This window comes from Pteronotus mesoamericanus, unplaced genomic scaffold (assembly GCF_021234165.1).
Source record: "Pteronotus mesoamericanus isolate MK-2021 breed Mesoamerican mustached bat unplaced genomic scaffold, CSHL_Meso_final contig_90, whole genome shotgun sequence".
NCBI lineage: Eukaryota > Metazoa > Chordata > Mammalia > Chiroptera > Mormoopidae > Pteronotus > Pteronotus mesoamericanus.
Window position 1 is genome coordinate 5,934,947 of NW_026555277.1, and position 25,480 is coordinate 5,960,426.

The 25,480-nt window shown below is 39.7% G+C and overlaps 1 protein-coding gene across 2 annotated transcripts in view; it reads left to right on the forward strand.

Annotated features, from left to right (window-relative positions):
• PAX3 (paired box 3) overlaps window positions 1-9,809 on the forward strand; it is a 91,360-nt gene extending 81,551 nt beyond the window's left edge. Inside the window, exons 8-10 of one of the 2 annotated variants that reach the window (XM_054586134.1) lie at window positions 8,818-9,064; window positions 9,559-9,589; window positions 9,743-9,809. In XM_054586134.1, the coding sequence (XP_054442109.1) occupies window positions 8,818-9,064; window positions 9,559-9,589; window positions 9,743-9,809 (345 nt within the window). Of the gene's footprint in view, window positions 1-8,817; window positions 9,065-9,558; window positions 9,594-9,742 lie in introns of those variants that run through there. The other variant, XM_054586135.1, reaches the window with a different exon arrangement.
• Window positions 9,810-25,480: the final 15,671 nt, after the last annotated feature.

Genomic DNA, 25,480 nt, shown 5'->3' on the forward strand with positions numbered 1-25,480 from the left:
CAACGTGGAAGCACGTTCTTATAACTTGGTGTTTCCTATTTAACTAAGGAGCACTTTGTTGAGTATCGGACTACCAAGTTTCGAGGAACATTTCCTAGGAAACGCTGAAAGGAAGAAAACACAGGTGGAGACCCAACTCATGATTCGGCCATATCCAAAACGATTCCCTTGATTTTTTTCACAAGCGAACGCTTCTTTCTATTAAACATCTGATGCTGTCGTCTGCTTCAACACGCTGTCACCCCTCTGTACAACAACTTAGCAGGAAAGAGTAATTTTAAAGAAGAAACTGTGCACTGCTTAATAATGTTTACTTAGATAACGCAGGTAAGGGAGTAAAGGAAAGAAAAGGAATTCCTGTTTAATGAATTGATTGCAGTGTGGGTAAAACTCATCCATCTAAACGAGGAGCCCCAAGGTCAAAAGCACTAGATTCCAATATTTATCAGCCCCTCACTAGCTGTGTGTCTCCAGACAAGCTGCTTTAACTATCTCAGCTCTGTTTGATCTTCTTGTTAAACTTGGAAGATATTTAAAAAGGATTGTCTTATAGAGCTATGCTGAGTAACACAGTACCTAGGAAGTTTAAATGCTCTTTGATAAAGTAATGATACTGTTTCATTTTTGTTTACTGAAAAATATCATGTGAACCTTTGACCAAAAAAAAAAAAAAAAAAGTACTTTTGTTTGTTTCTGAAAAAGAGCAAATGTGGAAATTGAGTAATATCCAAGAAAGGCAATTTCTTGGTGGGCTGATATGTTTTCAGGTACTATTACACTTAGACATTTTAAACAACTAAGGACTCATATTGGTATGCATTCAGAATGCAGTAATTGTAACATGCCTGGTATACGGTAGTCTCCAGAAAGGCAAAGTAAAAAATATTGATTTTGTTTGAGTAATTAGGATCACAATAACATGAGAATCTGCTACAATGAAAGCAAGAGCCAACAATCTTCCATCCCATGTGGCTAAGAGTGGGGAGGAGAGAGGATTATCCTATTGTTTTCCTTTCCTTTTTTTTGTTTTGATTTATTTAAATATAATATCACATGAATTCATTTAAAAACTATGCAGTTCTGCTTCTATGATTCCAGGCACTGGATAAATTGGAAGCATGATACTTACCTCAACGGCAAGAGACTCTGATGATTTTCTCACCCTAAAGGATTTATCCTGTAGCTAAAACAACAGGTACAATAGAAAGGTTTTTAGAAAGAAAGAGGTTATCTGAGTAATTTTGTGTTAATTGATCAGGAAACATTCTTTCAATCACTAAATCACAAAGACCCTATTTTGTCTCATCTGTAGGAGCAGGCACTTTCTGTAGATCAGAGACCTAAGTAAGTGGCTTCCCTGACTGTCGCCAGCCTACACCAAGTTGCCTGTGCAATAGGAGGCATAGCTGCCACCCAATGTGTGATCAAGGACACAAGTACATTTTCAAGTGGAAAAGCAACACAACATCTTTAGTGGTCCAGTGCCCCTAGAATTGGGCAAGGGAGGAAATTAAGGTGTATAGGATTTTAGCCTAATGGACTTGTAGCTTCTGGTTCTTAGAAGACTGTATGCTCAAATGTTGACCCAGATCTGTCGAGCTGCTGCACATTTCCACGCATCTGAAATGAATGCTTATTCTTTCTTACCATAATGCCTGTGAAACTGACCAGAAAACATTTCCTACAGGGTATGTTTATTCTTGACATCTACTCATTAAATCAGTATCACTTGGTCTGTTCATTTGGCTCTTTTCTCTGTCCTAAGGACATAGCTTCCTTCACATAGAAGGAAAAGGATGATTCTCTTCTATAATCTTCAGGCATTTAATAGGTGGAATCTTATGACTTTGACTTTGGGCAGCCACAGACATATTTGCCTCCTTCACAAGTGATCTGGAAAAAAGAAGAAATTTTCTTGTTGAGCAGGGCAACTGTTTTCCTCCCTTAGTAAGCTGGAATGTCTACCCTCTGTGTTGTTAGGGTTTTGGGCGGAAGGGAAATTTTAGTGGGATGGAAATACAGTGGAGCCAGTATCCCTCTGGTTAGGAGAGGCAAATTTGAGTCTCTTTTTCCTAAACAGCAATGTGTAGTCCTAGTTCATTATAACTAGGACTTGGCTTGAAATGAAATATCTAATAAGTTAGTATGTAAATTGAAATTTATAAATTTTCCAGTTGTTTAAAATGTCTAAGCACTCAGTCAGAGCTGGGCAGTTAAGGTTCTGCAAGGTTTAGACTTATGAATGGTTATGGCGGGGAATGAGCCCTATGAATTCCCATGAATGCGGGTTTAGTTTGTGGGCAATTAGAGATAGGGTTTTAAACGCCCTCTCATTGAAGTATTGTGGGATGTCCAAGCACAGAGCATTTGCCTTTCTATATTTGGAATTTCAGGTCCCGACAGGTCAATTAATATTTAGCAAACGTGTCCTGCAGTCGTCATGAAATTAAACCAAGATATACGTTTGATTTTCCACAGTCATGTGTTCAGACAGGTTTCTGAAACGATGATAGCTTTGAGTGCTTACCCTTTAAGAAAGGCTACTGTGGTTGTGAGAAATTTCCTGAACGGAGAAGAGTTAACAGCAGGTAATGTCATTCCTTCCAGAGAGAGTTTGAGACTCTAGTGCTAAGTGATGAATGAGGGTATCCGACCCACATCTGTTTTGCATTAGAATGGAACATTGCCCTGACATCGTTAGGAGCATTTGTCAAGATTCCCTGGACAGAGCTTCTGTAAATTACATGCTGCAAATGTGTCAGGGTCAGATAAGAGGATATCATTAACTGCCCCAAGTTTACTCAGGGCTCTGTCAGGCCATCTCAATATGCTAACAGCCAACAATTTTCCTTGAAACGTTTTGTTAAATTTTTCATTCATAGAAGGAAAAATATGTATGTTGTACCCCCTGACCCCCCAATATCGCACATGTTCTTTTCTCATAAATCATATTAATTGTAGACATGGTCAGAAAGCATATTAAATGCAGGCATGCGTAAACGAATTAAAACATATGAGAATTTTATTATGGCCAATGGTGGGTCCAACATAGTCAAATACCAAATGTATTAACTGGCATGCTTTTTCATTTAGGTAGAATAAGCTTTTTTTTTTTTAATGGGTTTTATTTTATTGATAATAGGTGGATATAATATGATTGTTCATTATTAGCTAGAACTATACATATTACATATATATGTCTTTGCATATACACATATACATGCATTTTGCAAGCCTTTTCTATGCTAATTCTTTGCCTAGATTTATATTTTAGGCATCAGTCCCTAAAGAATATTCCTACCAATTTAACAGCTTAGCTCTATTAAGAAATAGGTATTCTAAAGAATTGATAAAATGGAACTGATTCTGGAATTGGTCACAGGACTAGAGATTAAAGCCTATGTGTTACTTAAGAGTTTAATTCAGACAGTACTTACTGTGTTCTTCACAAATAAAGCTTGAAAATACATTCAACATCTGAGCCACACTTGTCTGGTACTCACACTCTTTCATCAGGCATTAAACATAGGCACCTGTAAAATGTGAACTAATGACTAAAGTGAAAAATAAGGGCATATTTAGCAGGACATTTTACACGCACTGAGTTCCTGTCTGGTTCGGTAGAGGTCGGCCGTGCTCTTCCCATAACTCTGGTCTGGGTGAGAAGGTCACCCTGCTTACCTTCAGAGAAACTTCTGCCTTCAGGCAACTTCCCTCAGATAGCTTTCAAACAGACAGGGCCAAAAATCTAATTATTTAGATGCTAATCAACTGCAGGATAATTCCTAAGGCATTTGAATCTGAAGACAACATTTTCTGGAAAGTCTCCGCAGTTCAAACCTAAGCTTTTCAGCCTCAAAGATGCAGGCACTGAGATTTAACCATGAAGTGACTTCAGTAGCCTCCGTAGTGCAAAAATCACTTGGATAGGCATTTGAATATTTGTTTGGCTCTGGAAATAAACGATGTCCAAATTAAAAAAATAGATATAGTCAGTATATTCAGTAAACTTTGGAGGGGTGAGTAGAAGGTTAAAAAAAAAAACTTTCTATTTTACAAAGCTGTAATTCACAATGGTCTTCTAAAAAGCAATGAAATGTATGTTATTAAATGTTAAATAAGGACAGCTGGTGACTTAAGAACAGCAACAAAAACCAGGATTTTTTTGTTAAAATTTTGTTAAAATTTTTTTGTTTAAAGACGAGAACCAGGATTTCTACTAACAAAAAAAGAGTGTCTGGATGCACACCGTAATTTGTTAAATCATTTTAGATTTCTGATAGGCTCTGAGCACTTCCAACTGAAGGCAGAACCATAATGCTTACTCCAAGACAAATATTTTTCAGACACATTGTTCTGTGAATATTAATTTGGCCCATAGTTTTTATCTTTTATATTTAATCTTAACAACAGGAAAATGAATTCAAGAGAAGTATGGCATGAAGCAATTGTAAAGAGTTAGCTTTTCCTGAACCATATAATCTTCCCATCAAGATGTAAACAACCTTTTTGGAAATCTGAAATTTCAGAGTGAGTTTAAGGAGCTCTTTAGAAAATGTCGCTAATAATGAGAATGAATAAGGAATTGGCCGAAGAAGTGTCAGTTTATGATTCTGAGGCTTTGAATTTGTTTGTAAAAGGTTATCCATTATACAACTTAGAAACAGTGTCTGGGAAATGTGTTTGGAGGTAACAATTTAGAAATATATGTAATAGATTTTTTTTTTCAGATTCCTTACCTAAGAGTTGTACTCACCTAAAAGGAAAAAATCTAAGTTCTTCTCCACATTCCTTTCCCAAAGGACAGAGCTGAGCTTTTCATTAAAGGACAATGATTTTCCAGGTCCTTGTGTCTCCTGTATTTATATGATGGCATTTAATAATGTGGCTAGTGTTCCACCAACAGAATTAAGTTTATTTGGTTTCCTTTGAAATAGTTGGTGAAAGCCAGACAATTGTGTTCCTCCCACCCAAAATTTAAAAAAAAATCAAGCAAAAATGGCCATCCCTGTAATAGAAATAACTTACTAACTAATGGTTGATGAGAGGAAAAAAACATACTTTGCAACAAATTAAGATTTTATTTTACGTTTTGAATTACAATTTCTGTAGGAAAAGCGTACACAAAAGAAATGTGGACAATACTCTATAAGAGAAAATGACTGGAAGACATTCCATAACTGTACTCAGGGAGTTCTAAGAAGTTTGTTTACCAACTTTGTGCAGCAAAAAGAAATTTTCATAGCTTTCCTTGAACCACATGAAACACAAAACTGTTTTTAAAGAAATGTACATAAAAGTGTAATGGGACCCTTCCATAGAAACTTGAGGTTTTAAACTATGTTAGGGGAAAGTATTATATTTTTTATTTGTATATTCACTATTTTTTCCAACAGAGATTTCATTTTTAATTTTTAAATTATAAGTTATTAAAAACGTACATTTCTCAAGTTTTGTCAGTGTGACATATTGAAATAAATTGTATTAGTTATAATTATTTATTAGTTTCAATTTCAGACCAAATGTAGGAAAAGACTAGCATGCCTTTCCTCATCCACATAACGATTCTCGAGAAACCAATCACAATTACAATATGTGACAATCACAATGGAAGAATGAGTTTGCGGGAGAATGTCTTATTTCTTGGGCTCTCCTGGGGAAGTCAAGGGGACCAAAGATAATCGGTCTCTGGTCCTCTCAATTTCCTCACGTGGGCTGCTGCGTCTTGGGCTGTTGAGCTAAGAGCTATTGCTAAGGCAGGAGCCATCACCAGCTTCCCATGTGTGACTAGTGGCAGTATGGCTAGGAAGGCCCAGGAGCATCTCTTCTGTTTCTTTCACTCAGTAGCCATCCTTTCTGACTGGGCCCTACTCCCGCTGTCTGAGAGACACTGTGCCCTGGAACCTTTGAGGCCGTCTTTCTGTTGCCCTAGAGTGTGGCTCTGCCTGAGATCCTCACCCGCCAACAGATAATATTTCAAGGTCTTAGATTAAGTCCTGTCCAACCTTTTTTCTAATTCAGCAACTGCAAAAAGCTGCTCCTTGAACATCAGGAGCTGAATTGTGCTCATAGGAAGGACTCGTTTCTTCTCTTTTAGGCTCTTCATGGTCCCCGACCCCCTGTTCCCCGTGCCCCCAGTAAAAGTTATTGCTGCCTTCAAAGCCATGCAAGCAAGAAATGTATGGCAGAGGATAAAAAAAAGTTTATCACAAAAATGTACATATAGCTCATGGGAGAGTGTGCATGTTTTGAATAAAATTCTGCTTTTCCTCTCTAACTATAATTGTACATAGAGTGTTCCATTTCTTCCTTAGAGTGACATACCATTAACTGAGTTTCAAGTATCTATCTTCATGAAGGACGCTATTAATTTAAAATATCTTCCTTTTATCTAGTACCACTGGATAATTTTCTTCTCTGGATTGATACAGTCACAAAATGGCTTTTTCAATTTTTTTTTTTAAATTTAGCATGGCTTATTTACAGTAAAATATTTGGACCCTGTGTCATTATCTCCCTTTCATTAAAAAGTCACTTTCTTTTTGTATTTTAATTTTCCCTATCCATTCCCACTCATCAGGCCAGTACACAGAAAGGTACCTCTGACTTAAATAGAGTGCATTTCGCATCAAACAGCCTCTATTTTAAAGACTCTTTTCTTCTAATAGACATGTAATTTTGGCTTGAAAAGAAATATTTAATAAGTTAGTATGTAAATTGAAGTCTATAAATTTTCCAAGTTATGTGCTGTAAAATCATCTATACATGTTCAAGGAAAGACAAAAAAATAAAAAAACCCCATGTAGTTGGAAGAACATTCAGGAAATAACTTCAGTGTATTCTAGCTTGTGTTCAACTTTTTAAAATGAGAAAATGAAGTAAATAACTCACTATAAATTGTTGGGTAGGTCCCCCAGAGAGCCCCAGCTTCTAGTGGCTTTCCATTCTCCTGGAGCTGTGAATCCTACTGATTCTTACTTTATTTTGTGATTTTCATTTTCCCCAAACCACCAATAAAACAAACTATGCGCTGTTGCATATGGTGATTTTTTATAATATATGTAACTTTTAGAGGTTTTTAAAAAGATATTTCATCACAGAGCTCAAGAAAATCTGGAAATGGCTTCAAAAAGTTGGATGTATGACAAAGAAGTGGAGACAGGGGTAATCTACAAAAGGCGGTGGGTCTCTCTGTCTCTCTCCTCTCTTGGGGCTAATTGAAGATGGATCAGTTTAAAGCTTTATTTCAAGAAGATTGTGTTTAGCTGTGAGGATTATGCAAACCTTTCCCGCAGGGGATTGTGGCCTCATTTGCTTTTTGGAATCTAATTTCGGATGCTTTCTGGGATGCAAGACTAGTCTCTCCCTCTTGCCTTGCTGGAAGCCCTGGATCCTGGCTTCTCTAGCCTGAATTGCCTTGGAGGTCAGGACGAGGCCCAGAGTCAGGCGTGGGGCTTCATCACTGCCCCCGCTTCCGCTCCTCTGTGTCCACGTTAAGCTTCATAGCCTTCAAACATTATGGCAATACTGTGCCATTGGGGTCCCTGCCTTTATGTACTTTGTAGGCAGGTGATATTTTGTAAGCACACGAGGCGCTTCGTCTAGCAGTTGATTTTTTCTGCAATTACTCTTTCAGCCCTGCCACTGAATTGTATGAACTTGAGAAAAATCACTTCCTCTCTCATGTGACAGGTTTCCAGCTGCAAAATTAATTATCCACTTACTTCTGAAACAAGGTGCTGTAAGGGTCAGCGAGCCTGAGGTTGTGAAACATGTCATTGTGCTAATCTGAAAGTTGTTCTGTTATCACAGTTTTTCTTTCTTTTTTTTTTTTTTAAGTTTGCTTGCCCTTTAGGGTTATTTACAAAATGGAGTGGACTTTTTATAACATGTTTGCATTTTTTTGGGCTTTTCTTTTCATTTAACACTTATTTATTTTATTTTATTTTATTATTATTTTTTTAATTTACTTTTTAAATACATTTGTCATTTAACACTTATTTTATATGAAATTTAGCTTAGAGAAGAAATGGAGGAATAAGCAATGGAAGCAGTTTCTTGGAGAATCATTTACCGTTCATCCATCCATCCATCCATCCGTTCATCATCCGTTCACTCTGTTAGGTGCTGGGCATATAAAGATGCATAGGTTGCTCCCCTCAAATCTCTTGCAATTCACTGTAGGTGGCTGAAGTAATGGTTAAGCAATGGGGGAGGGGGTGAGAGAAGTACAAGGAAGCATCAGGCACAGAGCAGTTATTTCTAATTACTGAAGGATGCCCAAAGTAGGGAGAAGCTTCCTTTAGAGGGAACACTTTGAAAAAAGACACAGAGATCTCAAAATAAAGGACAAGAATGTGATTTGAATTCATTTAACTTAAAAACATAAGCAAATGCCTGTTTGTTTAAAATTACCTGTGAAACAATAGTATGTGATTTGACATTATTCTACATGAAGAGGTATAATTTCTCCTTAGCTCTGTCTCTGTGTCCCTCCTTCCTTTTTCGTTCTTTGAAATCCCAGTTCAGTTTTATTATGCTCTCTTTTTCCTCTCTTTCCCTTCCTTCTTTTTCTTTTCCCTTCTTCCCCACATGCCCTCCCCTTTCCTTTTTTTTGAAACTGCAGTCGGATGTTATCATTGGGCATGATGTAATACCCCTGCCACTTTGAACTGAGGTCCCCATTTACTGGACAGCTCTTTCACAGATTTCCAGAGAAATAAAAATGGGACTTTTCCAGTCGTTTTGTCAGCCATAGCCTATGGTTTGGTTCTCCCCACATTATCACATCTTCCTAAATCTGCCTGTTTATTTTAGGTAATGGGACTCCTGACCAACCATGGTGGGGTACCCCATCAGCCCCAGACCGATTATGCTCTCTCCCCTCTCACCGGGGGCCTGGAACCTACCACCACGGTGTCGGCCAGCTGCAGTCAGAGACTAGAGCATATGAAGAGCTTGGACAGTCTGCCAACATCTCAGTCCTATTGTCCACCCACCTATAGCACCACCGGCTACAGTATGGACGCTGTCACAGGCTACCAATATGGGCAGTACGGACAAAGTAAGCCTTGAGCTTTCTAGGGGGTATATATTTCTGGAAGGTTAAAAAATGTCATCTCTTCCTCAAGAAAGGAGAGGTGGCAGCCTGAGTCAGCCTCACTTCCCAGGATCAACATTGTGGCAAAGCCAGATGATTGTTCCAGCAAGGACTCGCTTGTATAATTATTTTCTTAGCTGATGTCAACAACATCTTGCGGTTATTAATTGCTGAGATGTGAAACCCGATTGCCACTAGGTAAAACACAAGGGTTGGCCAAAATGAAATAACCCCTGGCATTAGAAACACATGTTCTTAATGAGGTCAGCTCAAGGATCGTGTGGAGTATAATCCCAAAGACATAGAGTTGTGTCAAACTTGTCTCAGGAATAAAAATATTAGTCTCGATCCTTTGATACCATGGTATTAAATATGACATTGTCAGCCTGTATCTGATTTTGCCCCTTGCTGTGAATTGTCCCAGCATGACCTAAAAAGCTGTGTGTGCTTTCTTACAGGTGCCTTTCATTATCTCAAGCCAGATATCGCGTAAGTGGACTGTCCACTTGGAGCTAAAACTGGCCCTGTTTCCGGTCTCCACAGCTGAGACATGAAGAATCTTCTCAGAAAAAAATATCACCCTTTTGGGGGGCAGTCTCAACAGGAGGCAAAGGAGGATGATTGATTTTTTTTCTCCAGTAGTTGGTTTCAAATTCTTTTGAACATGCTGGACAAAAGCAGTGGAGAAAGGGAAGACCCGGAACAATAAAGATGAATGCAACATTTTAAGGCAATGATTTAACATGGCTACTTATCAAATATCCCAACTCTTTAGTGCTGATGATCAAGGAGATACAACATTCCATTTTTGTGTGTGGGTATGCATGTGTGTGCGTTCACGTGTGTGTGTGTGTGTGTGTGTGTGTGAGAGAGAGAGAGAGAGAGAGAGAGAGAGAGAGATTTATCTGGATGGGTTTGGGCAAACAAAATGTTCTAAAATATAGTCGGAGAATTCTCTAAAGTATAACATGATTGATATCCAATGCTGACACATGTACAACTTCTAAACTGCTCTCGTAACAAAACAAGAATGGAGGAATCCTTGACTTTTACACACTGGAAATTGATATAAAAATAAATGCCACCATTTTTAGGAAGTTAGACTAGCTGTAAAGGACCTCCCAAATAAATTATTTGTTATCTTATCCTCATTTGTACTTCAGTTGTTACTACATGTCCCGGAAGGACACATCTTGCTAATAGGACATGGGGTAACAGGAAGAAAGCTTGTTTTCTTTCCCAGTGTGGGTGCTGTTTTCCCCATTCATTTTCATGTAGAAGCCAACCGGGTGGGCGGGGAGGGCGGGGTGGAGCAGTGACGTGCATTCCCACAGCTGCTTACCAGTGTGCAATACTGTGTACCTCACGGAAGCTTTGGCAATGGCCAGGGTCGTAGAAACAGAATCAGAACTATATTTTTGCAGGTGCTTTTATTTTCGCAGCTCATGACTCATTGTGGTCGAATGCAGTGATGTTCGCTATTTGCTGGACAACCAACACCAGGCTTGCTCCTTTTGACTAGAGACCATGTTCGAGAATAATGCTTTTAAAATGACTACGTTTACATTCTCTTTTCTATGAAAGGCAGGACAAGAACAGAAATGTCCATGTGGCTCTCATGTACTTTTAAATTATACAATGATATCCAATATGAAAAGATTATAGGAACTGAGGTTTACATACGTTTGTGTGGTGACATTTTAGAATGTCAATAAATTTGTTTTTTGGGGTGTTAAGAGGAACAAGAAGGGGGAAGGCAGTATTATTTATTTCTTTCTATTCTTGGAACCATGAATGAGGTAGGCACAAATACATTCCCTTTAGAGTTAAGAACTATGACATAGTGAGTTAGTGAGACTAGACATAGTACCGAGTTTAGTTCATACATTGGTCTTAGAGGGTGATGGATGGAGAGAAATTCTATCTTTGTGTTGCAGCCTCCACCAACAACAATGTGTTGTAAAAATGTCTTTCATGTAAAAAGTGCAGTAAATATTTACTATTTATAATGAATAAACAGCTATGAAAACTTGCCCAACACTGCTTTTTTGTGGGAACTGGTGAACGTAGTATTAATAAAAACTTGGAAATGGGGAGTCAGCAAAACACATACTTCACTTCTAACGGTGCCTTACAGATGAACAGATAATATGGACAAATAAAGTCACACAGCCCACAGCAGTGTTTTCTCAAAGAACCTTGGATGAACACACTTTTCTGAATTAAAGTTTGTATTTTCATAGAGGTGGAATCTAGAAAAAACCCTTAAGTTCAGCTTCCTCTCTCCCTGGTTCTCTCAGAACCATCAGTCCCACCACTAAGCTTGGATGCGTGTCCCCCTGCTGCTGCCGCCAGAGCACTTAACTTCATCTTCATTTCCAACGACCATCTTCACTGAAATTTTTATCAGAAGCTCTCATATTTTATTTATTTTGTTTTAGATGCTTTCTTCGATCTTCATGAAAAACAGTGCCTCTTTCATTCATTTTCCTTTCTTCCTTCCTTCCTTCCTTCCTTCCTTGCTCCCTCTCTCCCGCCCTCCCTTCAACACATATTTAAACACTTGTCTATTTAATGAGAGTCTAAATGTGTTGCCATGGCTCTTGGTACCAGTGTTTTAGTTGTGCATATAACCAAGAGGGTAAGGCAGAGTAGTGAGTACATAGTTACAGTAAGTCATGAAGATTGTTTTAATCAGAGGAATGATCATGAGTTGTTGTGTTAACTGATTTATTTCTTCCAACATCTAATATGTAACGGGATGATATTAGCATTCCTCTTTCATAGGTGAGGAAACTGAGGCATATGGAGTTACATGAGATCACTCAGTGGCAAAGCTGGGATTTGAATGCAGGCAGTCCGTGTGCTTAAATTCACATTCTTCTGCTTTCCCAAGTCCACACCGATGTGAGAGAACCTCAGAGTCAGAAAGGTACAAGGAGCACTGTTCAATTTGGTGGCAGCTGGCCATGTGTGGCTATTTAAATTTGAAGTAATTAAAAGTAAATGGAATTAACATGTGAGTTCCTCCGTTGCACTAGCCATGTCCTAAGTATGCAATAGCCAAAAGCTACTGCATTGGGCAGGGAAGATACAGAACATTCCTGCCATCGCAGAAAGTTCTGTGGGTCAGTGCTGATCTAAAGCATGTGAGTTTGTCTTTTACAAACCCTAAGGACTTGAAGTGTAGCAGGCAAAATTTTCTAAATTCTTTAAATGCTTTACGTCTTTTCAGCTCACACGCTCATACTTTCAGTCAACTACATTGTCTTTTTTTCCTGACAATTACTTTTCCAAAACTGTTATAAGACGAGAAAAAGAAAGTAATCCCAGTTACTTTTGTTATCTTCTTTAATCCTTACAAAACCCTGTGAGGCAGGCATTTTTAGCCCCAATTTACAGATGAGTTGACTGAGGTCTACAGCTGTTTATCCACTTGGCCAGGGTCACGCATAGCCAGAGAGGAAGCCAGCTTTGACTTCTGCTCAGGCGAGGGGCAGAACCTGTTTTTCTGTTGCTTTTTCAAATTTTGCCTGCAATTTGCACTTCACTATGTCAACCTGTCCTCCCTTGTGCCAAACTCAAGTTGAAAACAAGCATTAAAAAAAAAACAACAAAACTCACTCCCAATTCATAGGAGAAATGATCAGGATGTGGGATTCATAACAGCAACTGACCTTACATATCACTTTCCTTTCCCTACTGATCTTAGAACTTGCCATGTGTGGCTCATATCTCTTTTTTGATATACTTCTTTATGTCCTCTTATTTCTGCATATCTCTGAGACCTGTTGCTTTGCTCATATTTCTCCTGTTGAAATTCTCCATAGATCATTAGTTCTCTATTTTTTTTTTTTTTGGTATCAAATCCATATCCAAGGGAATGAGGATCTGACATCCCCAGTCTAATCCCAGTTGGGGTCCTTACTGTCATTGCCTGGGACAAGCAGCTCTAAGGACTTTGAGCCTGTGGCATTCAACTGGACTTTGACCTGATTGTGTCTGGAGAGGTTCCTCTTTGTCCATATAGTTACACAATTTAATTTGTAAAGTTAAAAGTGAAAACTGAAAATCAAAACTTAAAATTATTAAATAATAACTGTATTAATGTCAGTTGTTGAGTCATTCCTTGAGGGTAATTTTCCTAGGAATAGATACCATATTTCACATACTGTTTTAGGCTTTTAAGTAGCCCAGTTTGGAAATGTATTTGGATATTTGGGAAACATCCTGGGTTAGAAGGGATCTGTATTAGTGCTGGCATATAGAACCAGTGTAAGAGACAAAGTCACTGGTTCATGGTTATGAGTTTAGAAAGAGCTTTAAATGGGGGAGAGGATGGGTTAATTAACACCCATTGTATGGACATACAATGGAAGAATCACTCTTCAGACTATGTAATTAGTACATGGAACAAGGACCGACATTTCTATAGGAACAGAATCTGCTTGGGAGATAAAGACTTGGGCCTCAATCATTCTGAGTAAATAATTTTTGGTGTTTAATCATTTATAGATAGAAAAAGGTGGTGTCAAATGTGAGGAACAGCATAAATGACAAGTGGCAGTATTTATGCAAAGAGATGTGCAAAGCCTGTCTCAGTGCTAGACATTTACTCATGTATCTGGAATTGGTGTTAGATAATATATAAGTGAAAAGGAAGAAATAGAGCTAGGCTTAGGCTTCTTGCCAAATGCTGGTGATATAAGCTAGTTCTACCTTTTTTATAGACAGAACTCTTGGGTATTGCTGACCATTGTATCTCGTCATGTCTGACCCATGATGGGTACTCAGTAGATGCCTGTTCAATAAAAGCCATATTTCTGGGTTTCTGACTGATGCAGATGATACAAAATCTCGATTTTTTTTGGATTCACAACTGGGAAGATTAGAATAAAAAAGAGAAATAGCTAGTCAGTTTATTGCTTAGAGCTCTGCTTTCAGCCCTGGCTGTAGAGTAATCTGAGTAGTTATTAAGACAACAACAACAACAACAATAAACAGACTAGTGCTTGGGTGCATCTGGACTGTGGACTCAGAATCCACAGAAATGGATTCAGGGAGGGTTGTCGAAGCAAGGACTCAGGGAAAAGCCTTTGGCTACATTGAAGTCTTGGCCATACTTGACCAGAAAACTGACTGATGAGCTTTCCAGGACTCGAAGCAGGGGTGTGGGTCACTTACCAGAGCAGAACTGAGAGAGGGAAGTCACTTTGGAATTTGGAGATCCTTGAACCTCACCGTTCCCCAAACCCCACCGCCAGATCTTGACCCAGAGGGAGAGATGTAAAAAGGAGCAGCGATGCTGGGTGAGAATAAGCCGTGGAACTGCTGTTTGGTTGACGTGTCCTAGTGCATCCGGAGGAGGAGGTCTGCCAAGCCCCATTCCACCCCACCCCCCGCCAACATCAGCAGCGCTAGGGCTTTTCTCCAAGAAGTGTGTTGACACGTTGGTCCTCAGGGTCTCACTTGGCTCCCCTACTCCCTGAAGATGAGCATTAACTCAGCTCCTGAGCCTTAAGAATAAGGCCCTGACAGCCAGCTCTTTTCATTACTTGCAGAGTAAGGGAGAGAAGCAGTGGTTTTTATTTTCTAATTTGTTAATGTGTTTGATATTTATTAAGCTCCTACGGGTGTCAAAACACCGCTGTTCTTAATGAGCTAGATCTGTGTGGAGGAGGGCTCAGAGAGGGAACGATGCCGCTTACCGCCTGACTTCTGGAGTTTTTTCTGGGAAGAAGCTATCTCCTTGCACTCGCCCTGATGATCTCCAGTTTATAGGGTTCAGAAGGTCTGGGATTAAGGAAAAGGTGGGATAGTTTTTTATTCCTTGAAAATGGATTGAGAGACTTTCCACCTCAGGGGCCCAATAAGGAACACATGGGGGAAGGAACGTGAATCTGCCATGATTGCTACCTTTCTAAGCTGCGCCCCCAAAAGCTTGCTAAGGGTGTAATGCCAGCTCTTAGTATCTTAGGACCAACGTGTCAACATATTTCTTAGCTGCGTTTTCATCAGTAAAAAGCTATAGATGCTGCAATGCCCTTTGTTCAGGTTGGCTGGGACAATTTATTCTTACTAATTATCCAAAGGTGTGTAACTAGCCCCAAGATCTCTTTGCTTACTTACCCTTGATGGAAAAAATAGGAAGAACTGCCTTTCTTTTTTTGTTTTTAAGTTTCAAGTTTAAATTATTTTGAGGGGAAAACTGTACCCCACCCCTCTCAAACACACTTTAGTGTGTTCTTGGTTATGTAAAGGGGAAGCAAATATCCTATTCTAGAATGGAGAGTAAAGAACATGTATGTACAAATGTTGGGAAATTAAGCAGATTTGCAGACAAATGTGAAAAGTTATCTTTGTAGGTGGAGTTTTATGTGTATACATTGTATTTACATGTAGGAACTCAGTCCCTTCTTTCTGGACTTGGAAGAGTAGAGACCCGCTTGAGGGAAGCAAACTGTCCCCAGGAGCACAGGAGGAGAGCCCAGTGGGAGCATTTGGGTCTGGGTTTCAGGCAGTCAGGGGCTGTATCAGTCAGGGTCAATAGGAAACAGAGGCCACTCGTGAACTGGGGAATCTAGAGAAGGTTTTTAAATAAGGAGGCTGTTTACAAAGTTGGAGGTGTGTAAGGGAATGGCAAGGAATTATGCAAGCAGGAGAGAGGGAGAGCTGCTATGGGGTGAGGGGTAGGAGAGTCCTGGAGAGCAACTGGCCCTGCGAGTGGCCTCTGATGAAGGGACACAACATCCAGAGGCAGCTGCAATGGGAGTGAGGCATGGGAAGACGCCCCTGACTCCTGCTGGGGCTTCCACGGGCTGAACCCCGTTAGAAGCCAGAAGGCACAGGAGCGGAGCGTGTGGGTCTGCACGGCAATTCCCTGCAGAGAGCAGGGTAGAGAAGGGTGAAGAGGGACCTGAGGGGGCCCACGGATTGTAATGAGATTTAAGTTTTCTGTTTCACAGTCTCTTTCTGTTAGTCCTGACTACCTAGGCCTCAGCTATGGCCTTAAGCAAGGAAGGGAGGGTCTGTGCCCCTGCTGGGGAGAAGCTGGGGGACGTCTCTAGGTGCTGCCTGAGCAAGGGTGGCATGGAGGGGGTAAAAGGTGTCAGGTGCGGCCGCTCCAAAGCCAGCTGGTTGCCTCAGATGGTGAAGTGAGATTTGTGCAAGAGGTAGCCCAGAGCTGTCAGGACGAGAGGAGTCTGGTCAAAGGTTGGACTTCTTGGGGTTAAGTAGTGTGGGTGTTTGCATTCTGAGAATGAGGATGCTCTTTTATAGTTACAGAATGTTCTTCTATAGTTCCAAGAGATCTGGAACATCAGACTTGTCCAGGTAAACAATTTCATAATTATTTGCAATTTTTCTGTCTCCTCCATAATTTAAATTTCTGGAGATAAAGACTGCATCTTGGTTATTTTTGTATTTCGAACTTTATTTTGTTCATCATCAACCTGCTGGACATGTTTATTGAATGGAATCAAATGGTTCTTTTACTACTTATACTTGGTTATTATGCATCACATGAATAGTTCTTAATAACTTAAATACAACATATTCATTTGTTTGACTTAAATACTAAATTCTATCTCTTTTTGTTTTCGTCTTTATAGTTTGCTAATAATGTAAGGCCTTGTGGACAGATTGGTTGAGGATGGTGAGAGGAGAGAAGAATCTGGGGTAGTTTCCAGGATTCTTGCTTGGGTGACGGGCCTGAGGGTGGCTCTTTGCCCCAAGGTAAGAAATGCAGGAGGAAGGGGAGTAGGTGTGGAGAAGCTAATATGTTCCCTTTGGGGCAGAACCTACTCATGGGGAAGTGTCTCAGGGACATCCCAGGGGGACTGTCTGATAGGTGACTGGCACATAAATCTGCAGTTAGGAAGTGATATCTGCTGGAGATATTTGCTTGAGAATAAGAGAGGGATTGGTAAAATGAGAGATTTAACCAGGTTCATAGGCTGAGAAGAATAGACTGATTAATGGGAGTTTCTTGTGGGTTGAATTGTGTCCCCTTAAAAAGACGTGTTCTTGCAATATGTTCAAGTCCTAACTGTTCATACCCATGAACGTGGCCTCATTTGGAAATGGGGTCTTTGCAGATGTCATGAAGATGTAAGATGAAGTCCTGCTGGAGGGGGGTGGGCTCTTAATCCCATATGACTGGTGACCTTCGGAAAAGAGGAGAGACTCAGACAGACACATGTGATGACAGAGGCAGAGAATGCAGTTGCAACTGCAGCTACACGTCAAGAAACACCAAGGACTGCTAGCCACCACCAGAAGCTAGGAGAGAGGCATGAGACAGATTCTCTCGCAGCGCCCTTAGGGGGAGCCAACCCTGATGACCCTTTGGACTTGTAGCCTCCAGAACTGTGAGACAATAAATTTCTATTGTTATGAGCCATCGAGTTTGTGGTAGGTTGTTATAGCAGCCCAAGGAAACTAGTATAGAGATGTTGAAGATACAGAAGAAAAGGAGACACTGATGGAAGTAAGCAAGTCCTTGCAGAGTGTGGAGGGGATGAGAGGGATTTAGAGGGACTGGCTTTATCCAGGAGAAAGGATATTCTTTTGAAACTTTTTTATTTAAATAGCAGAAGTAGGGAAGAACACGGACATGTCTGCAGGTGGCAGAGGAGGGCACACCGTTGTGGCTGGGAGGAGGCAGGCACTTAAAGTGGCTGCAGGGGAGGAGTAAGCCCTCTTGGGACACAGAGAGGTTGGGGAGCAGCCAGGAGTGCCCAGAGCAGGGCAGAGGGACTTTTCTTAGCTGTGCTTTAGGGCTAAGGAGTAAGGACTGAGTAGACTGGGGATGAGACTGATTTTTTGGGAAGGATTTGTAGAAACTCCAGCTAGGACGCAGTGGAGGAAATGCCACTGGCAAGGATGGCAGAGGCTTCCTGGCCTTGTAGGGCCTTGAGCGACATTGCAGGGGATCCAATCTTTTGGTGTCTTTGCGCTACACTGGAAGAAGAGTTGTTTTGGGCCACACATTAAATATATTGTGACACGTAATCACAACAAAATCTCGTAACGTCTTAAATAAATTTACGATTTTGTGTTGGGCCACATTCACAGCCATCCTGGGCTGCATGCAGCCCTCGGGCAGTAGGTTGGACTCCCTTGTAAAGGATTCCTCTTTATGTACATGTGAGGCTGCTAGACTAGGCTTTCAAAGACTAGGGAGACACAACCTGCAATATATTGTTGGAAAGATCATTTTGGAGCTTGCGACAGTTAGAGATTGGAACCACTACCTCTCCACCCAGGGATTCCATGGATAGGCTGAAAAAGAGCCCCAAGCTGCCGGGATTGATAGGTTTCTAAAGTCAGGGGCGGTGGGGGGTGTTCTTCTGAGACTAACCCTCTTCCTTCTCTTTTGCATTATCAAAGTCCTTAAAAAGGACACATCATTCTGAAAGTTGCAGGCCATGTAACCTAATGCTATAGACGCTGGGGGACTGAAGACCTAGGTTTTAAATTCTGGATTAGCAATTTAAAGTTTTTCACTAGCTGTGTGAATTTAAATAAGTTATCTTATTTCTTTAAAGTAGTTTTAAATTCTGTAAAGGAAGACATATGGTTATGGTGCCTTTATTGGACTCTATTGAGGGTTAAGTGTTATCTTGCAATATGCTTGGCTGATGATGAACAATCAAAGTTAGCTATTAATATTACTATTTAATCACATGAATCAAAATATGCAGATTATAAAATGTGTTTCTGGACCTTTAAACTCACACATTAATCTATCTAAGTTATTAAAATAATGGAGAAATTATTTATTTTTTAAATTTATTTGTAATTATAGTTGTAATACATAGAAGGATTATTTTTAACGACCATAAATGGAGAAGTCACAAAATAGCCCCTTCATGTGAGCATAATATGTTGGGAAGATGTATTCATAATTTCTTTTGCCATATAGGGTCATAGTTTTTACTTGACGCTCTCTTACCATCCAGAGTTCCAAAACTAATGGGACTGAAGTTACAAACAAGAAAATAATAAGCTGACCTCTGCTCCAAAGAATCTTTCCTGATGGTGCCTTGTTTATCACTGCAGCTTTTGTCATGAAAACAGGTCTGTTTCTAAAACCCGAAGGAAGTACAGTAAGTGTCAGTCTGAGACAGTGGTCTCCAGTGTCCCCACCCGCTGTGCTTACCCACAGAGGAATGTTTGTCTGTAAGACTGATTTCCAACAGTTGTGTGATGGCACTGGGGATATTGGGAATCTCCTGGAGAGAACCATTTCTAGGTGTTATAGAGGGGAAACTGTGAGTAGATTTTGTTTCAGGCACAGGTCTGTGGGCTTTTAATCTCATGGTCCAGGGCTGGAAGGGGCCTCTTGTTTGACTACCCAAATGGTCATTTCCACCTGTCGTCTTCTTTGCTGGAAGAGTCCCAACTTTGGTCAGTTGTATAGTAGCCATGTGCCTGGGTCCGATGGACCCAGTGGAATCCAGGGCAAAGGTGGGGAGGGAAGGAAGGAGCATTTCCCAATAATACCACTGACAGACACACTCATGAAGATAAGAATGGAGCAAAGGCTGACTGATGGCAGAGCCAGACCCAGTCAGGCCAAATGACCTTTTGAATCAATGTTAAACATTTTGTTAACAATTAGAATGAGAAGTGGGGGCCTGAAGGCTAATTTTTTAATTTATTGACATATTTTGCTGTGTATAATGCACACTTTTTTGACCAAATTTTTGAAGGAAAAATAAGGATGCACATTCTATATGGATATAATGATTAGTGTATTTTGCTGCATATAATGCACACCTACATTTCTGGCCCACACTTTCAGGAAAAAAATTTTTCCTTTTAATTTTTTAAATTCAATTATTATTTACTTATTTACATTTAGATACTTTTTTTGGATTATAAAGGGATTTTAGTATTTATTTTTGAACATATTATGGTACAAGAAATTTTATGTAACTAACAATCACAAAACACAAGATACAAAGTATTTTAGGTACTACCCATGTATAATGTGCACTCTTATTTTTCCCTTTGATATTTGGGGGAAAAAGCACACATCATACAGAGCAAAATACAATATTTGGTAAACACTTTTTGAGAATCTTCTAGCCAGGAATTGTTATAGCATCTTCGATGTGTTGCTTATCAAACAGACTTGGTTCCTGGCTTCTGAAGCTCAGGTAGGGAAGGTAGATATAAATGAGCGAAGAAGCACACATATAACTGGAAAGCGTGCTGAGTGTTGGGAAGGGAAAGAATAAGATGTAAAGAGAGAATAACAGACATACAAAGACTGAATCCTCAGGGAAGGCCCAGGAGGGAGTAAGAAATTAACCTTGTGAAGTGATTAGAGAGGCTTTCCAAGTAGAGGGACCAGCATATGAGATGGCCTGGATCTGAGCGAGAGCTTTGCTTGCTGGAGGTACTGAAGTTAGGTCCTCACATCTGGTATGCGAAGGGGAACATGGCCCAAGATGAGCCTGGCCTGGGGTGGGTCATGCTGGCCCACCTGTAGGCCACAGTACGGAGCTTAGATTGGATTGTGTGTGCAGTGGGAAGTGACTGAAGACTTTCAAGCACAGGAGGAATACTCTCTCATTTCCATGCTCTGCGGAGGAGGATGTACTAGATGGAGACAGTACTGGACATGCTGGGCGGATAGGCGATAAGACTTGACCTGCGTGCGCTTTCCTGGAGAGAGTACTTGCTGTGGAATTAGTCAGAGGTGGGGTTTGGATGCTGATTTGATTTCCTGGTATTAGTTTACTTATACTCTTGAATCAGTAGCTTTTCTGAGCTGTCATTTTCAGAATAAAGTGATTAATATTTAGCTCATAGGACGGTGAGATTAACTGGGTTAATTTTATGTGTTTTATCACAGTTCTGGCTCATAGAGAACTTTCAAGAAATATAAATTTTTTTCCCCTCTGTACTGGCTATAGAGATAAAAGATGTCTCTCTGCTTCTTAATGAGGAAGAGTGTGTGGTGTAGAGGCCAGTGGGTTGGTGAAAATAAGAGATAAGACCTTAATTCTTGCCTTATGGGGTCTTCTATGGGCGGAGTGATGTTTGTTAGTATTTACTTCAAACTTTGAAAATTCTGTTTTCATAGCAAAAATAAAAAAGGTCCATTAAATAAAATTAGAAAACACAGAAAAACATTGAAAAATGAAAAAAATTCATTTAAAGAGCCATAACCCAAACACAACCACTGATATTTGGTTTTATTTCTGCCCCTTTGCACTGGGGATAATGACACTGGGCAGTGCCTACTTATTAGAGATGCTGAAAGAAAAATGAGATAATATTTGTGAATCTGTGGAAAAAATTTTAAATTGTTGGATGAAAGACACATAGAGTGCCTGGTTTTTCATTGTCACTTTCGAAATGATAATCACAGTGATGCAATAAAAGTTTAAATATTGGTGTCCTCTCTAGATTAATCAGGCTTTTTGAATCTCAAGCATTGCCCCAATATTTGCAAAAAGAAGATAACTTGACTATGAGAAATTTGGTAGCTTATAAATTATCATCTAGCAGCTAAGTGAATTTTATACCTTTTATAAAAGGTTGACTATGGCAACCTGGAGTATATGTGCCTTATTGCTGTACACATGAATTAGAACTAGTTGCTTTCTCTATTGATAACCAGTTATATGGTGTTTTTGACAGCTGGTAACTGGAAGATTTTCTGGCACCAAAAAAAAAAAAAAAAAAAATTGGCCAAGTTCCTACACATACTGAGCATCATATAAAACCCCATTGTCTAAGTGACTAATATCACACCACAGGAAATGAACACTTGAGCATAAATGTCTTCCAGTCTTTGGAAATACAGTGTATATTATGCAGCTACTCAGTCTGTGTCATGAAATATGAAAATAGACCAGGAAAGACACATCCCTCTTGACCTTTGCAGAATGATTTAATAAAGTTCGCTTAATACAAAAATATAAAAGAGTAATTGCTGATAAAAGCAGAATTGTGGCTGCCTTCTTTCAGATCCTCCTTTCTTTGGAAACACTTCACAGGCTTTATTAAATCTTTAATGTTGTGATTGGGGGCATTTGTCCCTGAGGCCATGTTACCAGCCCTGGCGTTGGGTTCCATTAGAGCAGAGATTTCCCATCTCCTAGGTTTTCATCTCCTTTCAGCACTGGTCTTGATATCTTTGTCTACATAATTAGGCAAATATGTTTTCAATTGTTTTTACGTGTGTATGCATTTCACCCCTTTTACTGCTATCTTGATTGATGTTTTATGGGATACATTTTCAACTGGTGGCCTCCCCACTTAGAGAGGTGCCAACATTTGCTTCTGTCTCCACTTAGGATTCTATCGGTTCCATCTGCAGGTGTAACTAAATATGGTCCCTCACTTTCTCGGTGGAAGCAGGACCTCCTCCTGGGTTTCCTACGGAGGACTCTATTCCCCCATCGCTTTATCTGCTGTGAGGTATTTATTTCATGGTGTTATTCAGCTGTACAATGAAAGATAGGCCTACTTGAGAATATTTGGAGTTTGTGGAGAAGTTTCAAGAAACTTCTTTGTGGTTTAGAATTATCATTGTAATTGCACCCATCAGCTGAAGTGATTTCTTACCAGAGGCCAACTGACCTCCCAGACTTGTCACCCAGTCACTCCTGTGACATTACGTGGCTTTTATTTTCATCAAAGACCATATCATTACCTGACCCCTTCTTGCTCATCTATTTGTGTTAATTGTGAGAGTAGGGATCTTGTCTGTCTTAATGGTACGTCCCTTGTGCCTATGATTGCCTGGGACATATTTGTTCCTCAATAAATATTTGCTTAATGAATGAATAAATGAACCAATTTATTATTTTAGAACACATTTTCCCTTTAGTGTTTAAAAACACTAAAAAGTTTGAATGTAATCGCTGGTTTTATGTTTCTCTATACATCAGCATTTCTTTTCTCTTCTACGTTGTACTCATCAGAATAGGCTGTGTGATGCTGCCATAACAAGCAACCTCCACTGTTAGTGGCTTAAGGTAATGAAGGGGTATTTCTCACTCTCTCTAATGTGTCTGTGTGAGAGAGATGTGTGTTGGCAGGAGAACTCTGCATATCACAGTCACTCGGGGACTCTGGCTGATGGAGGTTTTCTCTCTGCACATGCTTTCGGTGTGGCTGGGACAGAAGGGTGAGCTTCACATTGGCTCTTAAGCGCTCCACTCAGAGATGACTCATTTTATATTTGCTCACATTTTATCGACCAAAGCAAGCCACATACCCTAATCTCAGAAAGGATGGAGGAAATGCATTCCCACTCTTGTGCCAAGGAAGAGATCAGGAATTGCCCTAACTATAGCATTCATGATGATCATGTACTTTAATAGCATTCTTGGTAAATCACGAAAAGTAATTGAATTTCTTACCAAGGAGACTAAGTCCTTCTCCACAGGGGTAGACCTTGTTAAAAGAACTCGGCTATATTGTGCTCAAAATATGTAGATATATGTGGTAGGTATATGGACACATGTATGTATTTCTTCTTTGTTATTCAAATAAGAATATTCAATGAACAGTATCCTGTGTTTTTTTCTTGGTTGTTGGATTGTTTCATTACTACATAATATATGTTGAAAATCTTTCTATATATATCATACAGTTCTCTTGCATTAGTGGCCATTGTTGGATGTACCATAATTCATTTCACCACTCCCTTTTTGGCTGAGAAGTCAGTGCTTCCAATCTTTTCCTCTGGCAACAATGCTAACAGTGTATTTAGGTAAAGTTGCTGTGATGTGGTGTAACAAGAGCCAGAGTGGCTTGGCTTCAGAAAGACCTGGTATGCAATCCCATATCCCACTGATTAGCTGAATAGGTAACTCATTCAACCTCATGCATCTTGGTTTTCTTAGCTATCAAATGAGATATTAACTCATCCTTCACTGGGTTGTCATGAGAAATAAACGAGATAGTTTTTTAAAAATTATTTATTTATTTATTTTTATAAAGAGTGGAAGGGAGGTAGAAAGAGAGGGAGAGAAACATCAATGTATGGTTGCCTCTCGCATGGTCTCTACCGGGACCTGGCCTTCAACTCAGGCATATGCCCTGACAGGGAATCGAACCAGGGACCCTTTGGTTCACAGGCCGGCACTCAGTCCACTGAACCACACCAGCCAGAGCAAGATAGTTTTTTTTCTGCAACCTAATGCCTGTTCAATAAATGTTTGTTGGGTGAGTGTTTCAAGTCATTGAACTTGAATTTAAGGACTTGTTCACATTGGATCTTATTACAATAGTAGGTAACAGTAAGCCTTCACATATATGGTCACCATGGAGATTCTCTTATTTTTTTTTTGTATTCTCATGTCTGAGTAGGGGCTTGGATATAAATACATAAAATGACACTATCATCCAGATCTTTGAGCACATGCAAAAATAACCACAGAAGGAGTGGTCATGATTGGGCTTTCATTCTTATTGATATTTTGTATCCCATATGAGTGATAAACTGCTGTAAAGAAAGAGAACAAGGCAAAAAATGATCATGTCTGGCATTAGGTTGTTTGGATTGTGTCTATCAACTTACTTTCTCTTCCAGGGTCCTAACTAAACATATGTTAACAATGTTAATTATCCTGTTATGGTAAATCATCTCCTACTGCAAAGGTATAAATGAGATGCAGGTTAGCAAAGGTCATGTTCTCCTTGCTAACTGTCCCTCTCACACAGCTCAGCATAATTGGCTGCAGTTTTGTGACAAGTGTGTAGTTCTTGTCCTTTGATGTTTTCTATTCTAATTCTATCCTCTCCTCTCCTCTCCTCTCCTATCCTATCTTATCCTATCCCACTACACACCACTCTTCTTCTCTCCTTCTCTTCTCTTCCCTTCCCTTCCCTTCCCTTTCCATTCTTTTCCTTTCCATTCTGTTCCATTCCATTCCTTTTCATGCTGTTTTATCCTATCCTATTCTGTTAATTATATTTTATTAAAAAAAATCTGGTCAAAATCTCTACATTAATTTCATGGCTAAGATTCACAGTAGGAAAGATCCTGTCCTCAAAGCTCTCTATTTGTTCCATGCTGTACTAGCTAATCATTTAGACACTGAGGTCACTTAAATTTATGTCTCTACCAGAATGACACACTTCATTTCTTACATTTCAATAGCCAACACAAGCCACATCGCCATTCTAACTTCAAAGGGGCCACTCAACTTTTCCAAATGAACATCTAAAAAGCAACTCAAACTTAACTTATCCTAAGTAGCAGTCTTAATTCCCTTTGTCACCATCTGATTCTATTATATCGCTCTTCAACTAATTATCAAAAAATGACATCATCAGTAACCCAGTGGATTGTGCCCCTAAATTGGGTGTCATTTTTAACTCTTTTCTTTCTCTCATGCTGCACATCCA